The sequence below is a fragment of the Carassius gibelio genome, chromosome A10, assembly GCF_023724105.1.
Source record: "Carassius gibelio isolate Cgi1373 ecotype wild population from Czech Republic chromosome A10, carGib1.2-hapl.c, whole genome shotgun sequence".
NCBI classification, from domain to species: domain Eukaryota; kingdom Metazoa; phylum Chordata; class Actinopteri; order Cypriniformes; family Cyprinidae; genus Carassius; species Carassius gibelio.
In genome coordinates this window covers 19,865,817-19,875,486 of record NC_068380.1, presented here as the reverse complement: position 1 = coordinate 19,875,486, position 9,670 = coordinate 19,865,817, and the positions used below count along the sequence as shown (strand labels likewise).

Below are 9,670 nucleotides of genomic sequence, written 5' to 3'. Positions count from 1 at the left end.
CATATTCCAATCATCTATCAACTGTGCTACTTCGTGAAGCAATGATTTCTTCGCGATGTGGTGAGCATCATCAGCACCAGAGTCTCTCCCCAGTCTCTCCTGTGGTGCGTGACGTCACAGCCAGAGGGCGTGGCTCTACAGGTGCGCCAGCACAGTCGAAACTCGGAGCGCTTCTGATGTCAGTCACGTGGCTTTCAACAATGGCCAGGCTTGATGGGATCCTCCCACGAGAAGTTTCTGCTGTCCGGCTGCTTTCGAAAACAAACGGAAACAAACCCCATCATTCCCAGCAGGGGCTATTTTCGTGATCTCCCAAACCCATCATCATGCGAACTCCCGGGATTTTCATTTTCGGGATGGTGCTCGCGCCCTGCGGGTGGATTCTGGAGCTGATCTGCACCGTGGCACCAGCCTGGCGCACGATCAACAACCTCCCGGGACAATCCAGCGACCTGGTCCTCCAGCAAGGATTATGGGACATCTGCAGGACTTTCACATCGTCCCGGGACATTCAGTGCAACCAGCAGGACACGCAGTACTTCAGCGCGCAGATCATCGAGATCGCGCGAGCTCTGATGCTGTCCTCGCTCATTCTCAATCTCATTGGCATCGGCGTGGCGTCAGTCGGAGTCCGATGCTGGACTGAGAAACCGCACTGGACGGTCGCTGGGGTCGGAGGTCTCCTCATCTTCATCTCAGGGGTCCTCACCATCATCCCGGTGGCGTGGTACACTCACATCATGACCTACATCTTCTCCGCCTCCACCGATGTCCGTGTGGGATACTGCCTGGTGCTGGGCTTCATCGGCGGGATCATGGAGGTCCTCGGAGGACTGGTGATGTCCATCGGCTTGTGTCGGCGCTGTGGCGCTCGGAAGCGCGATGAGAGGCCGAGGGCGTTCCCGGTGAAGTCCACGCGCGGTCCGTCTCCAGCGCACAGAGTCACGGTGCCCAGCATCAGCAGCAGCGTCAGCAGCGTCCCGTATTACTCCAGACCGAGTGAGACGGACTTCACACGGGACAAGAGACAGCAGGACAGCACTGCTTACAGAGCACGACCTTACGACACAGATTTGTGATTAAAGAACTTTTAAATCCTGTAAATCACCATGGCACTTAAAATCACTGATTTCTATTATAGTCTCGATATATTATAGATCAGTGGTTCATACAGTTACCAGAGTTTATCGAACAGATAAAAATACAATTTATTTTTTCATTACTAGTGTCTGGTTATCCCTAAAATATTCTATAATTTCACCGTTTACTGTAAAACTGGAAAAACATGTATTTTGTCCACAGTGAATTTCATTTTGTTTACTTATATAGCTTACTTGTTTAGGTTACTTATTATATTCAAGTTTAAATTGACTTCTGAGTAAACTGGAATATATTTTTCTGAGGCCATTTGTTTGCAAGATTTCTTAAGTGCCTTATTTTACAATGATTTTTTTTTTTTTTCTAATTAAAAGTTAGAGTCACTGTGAAATTTACAGTGAAAACAGTAAAAGAAAGTTTATATGGTTGTTTCTACTACATTTTATTCCGGTCATGTGTTTTATGTTATACTTTAGGATGTTTAGTTCATGTTGAACATTATTGTTTGTACTGTCTATATGTTTTTATTAGCCGTGGTTCGCAGAAAGGCTATTTCGATTAACTGTAAATCATCATGTGACCTTTAGTTGTACTTCTTGTTTTATTATGGAGGTTATCGGTCAACTACTCATAAATATTGTTCTACTGAAGAGCACTAACACCATTTGTTTGGTTTGATATATGTTGCACTTTATATTGTGAGGCCCTCATCATTGTAGTAACAGTACCTTAATGACTTTTTGTAGTACTTTGGCTCTAATGTGTATATATCTAACTTATTAGGAACCTCTTATGTTTGTAGAGTTATACCAACAACAAAAAAACTAATATTCTTCTGAAGGAAGCTAATCTTTGCACAAACACTGCACTGGGCTTTGAATGTTTGCAGAAATGTATGTCACTGGTGTTTACGATAGACAGAATGATACGCAGTTATCTTTGTGGAAGTGTTTGTCAGTGATAATGTCGTAATTGACATCCACCCGTCAAATTAAGGGGAAATGATTGAATGTATTTTTATGATTGTGATGGGTGAACACTGCTCTCATATAACTACCTGAATTAATATAATAATAATAATAAAAACAGTTCGCTTTGAAGAGATGTTGAGTACAATTTTATGCATTCTTATAATAAATATTATCCTCTTATTGCTGTTTTTAAATGTGACTTTACATTGTTTTTAATATATACCTTTCTTTATTTACAAGCATATATATTCTGAATGTACAATGAACATATGTCATAAGCATGGAAACTTTTTTCATTATAATATTTATTTGCAAAAAAAAAAAAAAAAAAAAATACACAGCAGAATTATGTCTCATCAAAATATTAAACATTATTTGGCCAGATATTAACTATATTAATGAACTGTATGAAATTATAAGGCATAAGTGTGTAAATTATAGAAAAAAAGTGAAACATTATTTCAAGAGAGTTGACTGAAACCAACATAGACATCTTGGTAGATTGAACAAAGCTGTATGCAGATGAACTTTTGTCCTTAAACCTCACTGTTACTCCAGTATCAACATCTTCTCTTTGAGGCAGCTTGCCCCAGCTTCTCCCATTTCTCCCAGACTGGCGTTCCAGGTTCGGCTGAAACACGGCATGCAGTGAAAACCAGTTTTGTCTTTGTCTGAACCAGACATTCGTCACCACGCCCTTCAGATGCTAATCACACAGATCCACCTCCTCAGAGCTTCAGTGTGTTTCTTCTTAAGCAGCTGACGCACTCGTCTCTCTTCAGAAGCGGACGGCAGCTCGACCCTAAACCATGCGGACTCCGGGGATCCTGATATTCGGCATGGTCCTGGCCCCCTGCGGGTGGATCCTGGACCTGACCAGCACGGTCGCGCCCAACTGGCGCACCATCAACAACCTCGCAAACCAGCCTCCGGATCTGGTGGTGGAACAGGGAATCTGGGACATCTGCACGGTCTCCACAACGTCTCGGGCCCAGCAGTGCAACCTGCAAGGCAACGACCAAATTTATTTTAGCAACCAGATCATTCCGATCGCTAAAGGGATGATGGTCGCGTCACTGATTGTGACACTGCTGGGCCTTGCACTGGCAACACCTGGAGTCAGATGCTGGAAGGACAGACCCAGGTGGATACTGGCTTCTTTGGGTGGCCTCCTAATCTTCTGCTCCGGAGTCCTGACCATTATTCCCATCGCGTGGTACACTTATCTCCTCAACAGCCTCAATTCCACTTCTGTCAAAAGAGATCCGAACAGAGCAGATGACATCCGCGTTGGCTACTGCATCATTTTGGGCTACATCGGAGGCATCATGGAGGTCCTCGGGGGTTTCGTGATGTTCCTCGGGGTTTGCTCCTGCTGCGGTGGACGCAACCGTGGAGAAAAGCCTGTGAGCAACACACAACGGCCCGTGAACAGACTCACGCCTCTGCCGAGGGTCAACCCACCGAGGAGCTCCAGCAGGAGCACCGAGAGCAGCGTGCCGTACTCGCAGAAGTCACTAGACGATGACCTGGACTTCCCAAGAGCCAAACCCCGAGACAGAGGATCCGTCAACACGTCCTACACCGGAAGACCTTACGACGCTGATCTGTGAAGTTATCAGCTGAGTACATACTGTGAATATCTTCTGAGCGATTCTTCTTGTTCTTGAAAAATAAAGTTTTTTATCTTCACTGATGGTTACTTTTAGAACCTTTAACAAATCTACGGAAGCTTTCCATCGCACAAAAGTTCTTTATATTGGAAAAGCATTGTTCAGGTTCGTAAGAAGAAATGATTTGTTGTTTAGGAGTTTTTAGTGAAAGGTGGAGCGTAGATGAGTGTATGGTACACTTGTTACACCAGGCTTTTTCTTACTTTTACCAGTACTTTGCATGTTTACAACAGTTACTGATTGTGTTTGCCAGTCACGCTTTTAAGCTAAGCAACATTTTAGAGTTAAATAGACTCAATGTAACTTCTTGTTGAAAGATGAGCTTCGTAATGCAGGATCGGATTTTATAAAAACGAGCTCATTTGAACAAAGGATATCTGTGCAATACTCTCTTCTGCTGTGGAAAAACAAGCTGGAGTTGGAAGAATTACCAGGGCTTTCTGTGATGCGGTGTAACTAGTAATACTGGTTGATTCAGTGTGATCTCATGTTTGAACTGTCAGGTGACCTGTGAGTCATCAAGTATGTTGCTCCAAAAATCAAGATTGGTGTTGGTAAATACCTACCTTTTTCTGTAAAGCCATGGCTATACATATTGTCAAATATTCCAGTTTTTCCAGGATTGTCTGCCATAGAATAAAACATGTTCAGCTGTTTCTTGTAAGCAGACAACGTGCCTTCAGTCTGGAGGTCTCAAAAAAAAAACATACCTGTTATGCAACTGACTGCAGAAAAAAACATGCAATGTATTACAATGCTGAATTAATAAAGTGAATCATTAACTATAAACAGACACATACAGTACAAGAGCAGCGGTGCATATGGGGTTAAATGGTCTAAACGCATCCAGATACAGGAAGAAGGGTGTCTTTACTGTACCTTCCCATTGGGCTCAAAGTTTGGGAGGTTTCTAAGCAGCAACCCATCATCTTTTAATTCTCTTTGTAAAGAGATTAAAACACATTTTTTTGGTTTTGTATTAAAATGCTATTTATTAAAAACAAATCTGTCGTACATGTCTGTGTCATACAAAACAGAAACAACTTCTTTTAGGGATTTAAGGCAACACTTTTTGATTCTTTAGAACTATAACCATACGTTGTAAACGTTATAATAATACTATATAGTTGCACTTTTGCAGTAAAACATACAAAAATGCACTTATGTTTAATAATTCATGATATCATATTTGAACATGTCCTTGATGTTTATTATTACATATGTGCAATTATATACATATTGACAACAGACACCAGTGGCATTAAAACAAAGTATATAGCAAAATAAATGTGAAATTAGTTTAAATAAAGATACGTTGACTGCGAAATATTATATGAAAAGGCCATTTCATTTGGAAACATATTGCTAAAAATAGAGCAAATATTGTTGAAGTGCACTGAATCAATCTTTGATGATATGACTGAGAAATACAAGCTGATAAAAAAACTGATCTCTTTATTCAAAAACACTGTACAGCCGAATGAGGCTCGTAGGCCCTCTACTACAAAGTGTTGCATGCAGAGATGTTGTGAAACTCCAAAAATACAAATTATATACAACCAGGCCTCATACTAATTTTCAGACTCACCAGTCAGGACTGACTGAGCTAAATATAATACCAGAAAAACCGCATTGAAATACCTGGCACGTCTCAGCAGCTCATTGCATGTTCGAGATGATTTACATGTTTCTCCCCTGCAGCTACACCAACCCAAATCATGCTCCGGGATCATTCAAATGTGCTGCGCTCTTCATGTATTTCACAATGGTTTCCAGTTAAAAGCTGAATCCAGTTAGAGCTACTTCAATACCTACATTCATACACCCATGACATAAGATGAATATATATATATATTCATGCACATTTAAGTGCGAGTTAAGCTTCATGGTGGAAAGTGGAAGTTCAAGTGTTGATGGTACTCTGTGAAGAGGGAAACAGAGAGAGTTACTGTCTCTTAATGTGACCATTATATAGAGTTCATTTGAGTAACTCTGATGTAAAATGACAAACCTATTTTATGGCACGCTGGATTAAAACATGTTAAAGATGTGCTCCGTTTCTTAACATGGCTTCTTCAGCTGCCTTTTTTCTGTTAACAAAGTGATAGCATTGGATTACAGGCTCTTTCGTCACTGCAAATCATGCAACATTGAAATCCAGTTAAAGTGTCAGTGGCAAACAAAAGTGTGCATGATAAATAAATTAAAAACTGAGTAGAACAAATATGTTTGTGAATCGCGGTTGAATACATGAGTGTGTACTATAAAGGAAGAGTTCACCCAAAAATGAAAATTTGCTGAAAATGTCATCACCCTCATGGCATCCAAGATGTAGATGAGTTTGTGTCTTCATCAGATTTGAAGAAATGTAGCATTGCATCACTTGCTCAGCATTAGATCCTCTGCAGTGAATGGGTGCCGTCAGAATGAGTGTCCAAACAGCTGATGAAAACATCACAATAATATACAAGTAACCCACAGCACTCCAGTCCATGAGTTAATATCTTGAGTAGGCAAAAGCTGCGAGATTGTAAGAAACAAATCCATCAAGATGTTTTAACTTTACACTGTCACTTCCGGCCAAAATATGAGTCCATGATTCATGATAACTCTTCCTCCAGTGAAAAAAAGTCCACCTTCTGATGTCTCTCACATCGAAATCCACAACATATTTGTTTAGAGATTGTACTTGATCTGTGCAGACTTCTCTCCCGATTCAGAAGAGATGGACTTTTTCACTGGAGGAAGCGTTATTATGGATTATGGACTCATCTTTTGGCCGGAAGTGACAGTTTAACGTTTCAACACCTTAATCATGGATTTGTTTCTTGCAAACATGCAGCTTTTCACTTCATAAGACGTGCATTAATATTCTGGAGTGATGTGGACATATTGTGATGTTTTTATCATCTGTTTAGACTCTTATTCTGACGGCACCCATTCACTGCAGAGAGAAAGTGATGCAATGCTACATTTCTCCAAATCTGATGAAGAAACAAACTCACCTACATCTTGGATGACCTGAGGGTGAGTATTTTCATTTTGGGGTGAACTGTTTCTTTAAGCATCAAGTTAAAATGTTATAAAATGTAATTTCCAAGGCAAAAAGTAATTCTTGAAACTATAATCAAATATTCAAATATTGAAACTATAATCAAATATATGACTTTTTAAAACCTGAACCAACCATGCCTTGTCATAAAAAGTTAAAATTATTACGTCATGTGGGTTTAGAGGTTATCACTCCTCTATAATTTTACAGTTTTTTTTTTTCAATGAATACATTAAAAACATCAGACATATTCCTTCCATTTTATGCACAAACTGCATTGTTAATGAATAAATTGATTTAAAAATAACAATAATAAGGAATCCGAAGACACACCTCTTCTTTGCTTTTTGTTTTTGCCGTAAAAATGCCAGGCCGAAGAGCAGGATGGTGAATCCGACGATGACAGCCAGGACGCCGAGGGTGAGCGGCACAGACAGAGCGGCATTGATTGTTTCGGTACAGGTGTCTCCAATGTAGCCCAGCTTACACTCACAGGTGGGCTTCCCGTTCACCAGAACACACTTACCATATTTACATTTTATATCAGCACATGCAAGCAGACGGCGAGACATGCCACCGTCATCGCTGGCAGGAGCAGACACGCTGAAGCTCTGAAGTGCAACAAGAACAAAACACATGCAAACTAGATGAACAAATGCAAAAGACGCGAAGCAGATCACGCAGACACAGAAAGGTTGTGGAGAGTGGCAACTACGTAGAACTGCTTTTCAGGATCTGTTTTCAGATGTAATTTGAAGAAAGCAGCAATATTGCAAAAGTGCTTAGAAATATGATTTAATTAAAACTGGTGCACGCACAACTTTCCCCAGTTTAGGGTTAATATGAATTGATTTAGTTAATTTCGTAAGACTTTTTTTTTATGCTTTAACGACTGATCAAACAATGAAAACAAAGAAATACTGTGAAAATATTATTACAGTTTAAAATAACTGTTTTACTTTAATATATTTTAAAATGCAGTTCATTCCTGTTGTGCGAAATAATTGAAATAATATCTTCTGTAACATCATAAATGTCTAATTGTCACTTTTGATCAATTTAATGCATCTTTGCTGAATAAAAAATATTTATTTTGAAATAAAAATTCAAATATTTAAATAAATGAATAACAAAACATTTAAACATTTAAATAAACATTATAAAAAGTTACAAAATATATAAATACCAACAAATATTAAAATAAATATTCAAAAATAATTTTGAAATAAATTTTAGAAATACTTCAATTTCAATATTTATTGTATAAAACCCATTTAGAAAAATAATCTTTCTGACCCTACAAGTATGTACTGTATGCATGTGTACACAGTATATCTCTAGCCAAAATGCAGTCTAAAAATATTACTCCATTCAACAGCTTTTAGCATAAAAATGTGCCATGTTTCTCATATGTAGGTCTATATCTCATTCACATATAGTTTGGCCCTAACCCCTAAATATATTTTAAACGGGTGGCACATTTTGTTACAAGAGTAATTTTCTCAGTAAGAAAGTGAAGTACAAATTCTTTAGAAAACAACAACAACAAAACTATGAAATATAAACTTCTTTTTTTTTTAAATATATATTTTTTAAATAATGAATGCAAACTTTATCACTTAACACAGGCAAATGCAAGTTCTCCAAGCAAACAAAGACACCTGAAACACACAAGCCTTAATAAAACTGTGAATCTGACGCCAGGTTACATCCTGAAGTTGCACCCTTAAAATCCCCTGAGGTGACTCCCTAAGGCGAGAGAATAGAGTAATTTACTTAAAACTACTCACCATGTTTCAAGTGAAAGGTGGCAACTGGCAAACATATATTCAAAACTAGAACTGGATTTCTGTATACAAATGAGGAAAAGATGGAATGAGAGATGCCTTCAGAACAGATGAATGCATTGAGACAGAAAGAATAAAGCAATGTTCCCGAGCAGAAAAGAGACCCACCCATTCAGTGAAACTAGAGCCCTGTCAGGTAACACACGGAGGAGGAGGAGGAGTGAACCTTCAGCTTACAGGACAAACACGGGCCAGATGAACAGAGCAGGACATTAAATCAGTGTAGGATGTGTCTGACATCCGATAAACACGTCCCCATCTACTCCCTCATGCAACCCGAAGAAAGCAGGAGACTGACAAATATTTACTTAAAGCTGCGGTAGGGAACTTTTGACGCTCTAGCGGTTAATAAACGGAACTTCTTGCGTCTTGCGGAAGAACATCGTAGCCGGAACTACTTCTACTCTGTTTATGTCTATGAAGAATCACAAAGGTACTGGGTTACTCCGCCGCGGTACCCCCGAAGCAATCTAAAATAGTCCGAATATAAACACTTATTATAGGTGCACCCTAGTGATTCAGGACAAGCCAAAAACACGGTTTGGAAAATGGATTCATGGTGTACTCGCTTATTATATACATTTTTCTACATTTTGAACACAAACAAAGTTAGGGACCGCAGCTCTGATTGGTTGATTTCTTACCGGGAGCGATGGAGTTTCTGCAAATAGCAATAGGACACTGGGAGGAGCCAGAGGAGCTTGATTTTTTTTCACAGATTATCTGTCTCATATTCTACTGTCAGGAAATAATGACAGGTTTAATAAATATGTAATATATATATATATATATATATATATATATATATATATATTTTTTTTTTTACAAAAGTTCCCCACAGCACCTTTAATATGCACGCAACTTAAAGTTTGTATTTTAGTGCAGACATTTTTTATAGTAAAAAAAGTGACTAACGTGAATGTATCGACACAATGGGCCCTGAAGTAACGTCGGATTCGTGAAAGAATCATTCTGCACCTTTGGTTTTTTTTAAATTGCAAATAGCATTTTGAACCCTTTCTGTATTCA

At 39.1% G+C, this 9,670-nt stretch overlaps 2 protein-coding genes across 2 annotated transcripts; both read left to right on the top strand.

Annotated features, from left to right (window-relative positions):
• LOC128021496 (claudin-23-like) lies at positions 1-2,238 on the top strand. Its single transcript, XM_052608751.1, has one exon. The coding sequence runs from the start codon at positions 327-329 to the stop codon at positions 1,077-1,079; it is 753 nt and encodes a 250-aa protein (XP_052464711.1). The 5' UTR covers positions 1-326; the 3' UTR covers positions 1,080-2,238.
• A 580-nt stretch (positions 2,239-2,818) lies between these two features.
• Positions 2,819-5,462, top strand: LOC128021495 (claudin-23-like). Its single transcript, XM_052608749.1, has one exon. The coding sequence runs from the start codon at positions 2,879-2,881 to the stop codon at positions 3,680-3,682; it is 804 nt and encodes a 267-aa protein (XP_052464709.1). The 5' UTR covers positions 2,819-2,878; the 3' UTR covers positions 3,683-5,462.
• Positions 5,463-9,670: the final 4,208 nt, after the last annotated feature.

Excerpts from the sequence above, each read along its gene's own strand:
- LOC128021496 (XM_052608751.1), top strand. The coding sequence starts at position 327 with ATGCGAACTCCCGGGATTTTCATTTTCGGGATGGTGCTCGCGCCCTGC.
- LOC128021495 (XM_052608749.1), top strand. The coding sequence starts at position 2,879 with ATGCGGACTCCGGGGATCCTGATATTCGGCATGGTCCTGGCCCCCTGC.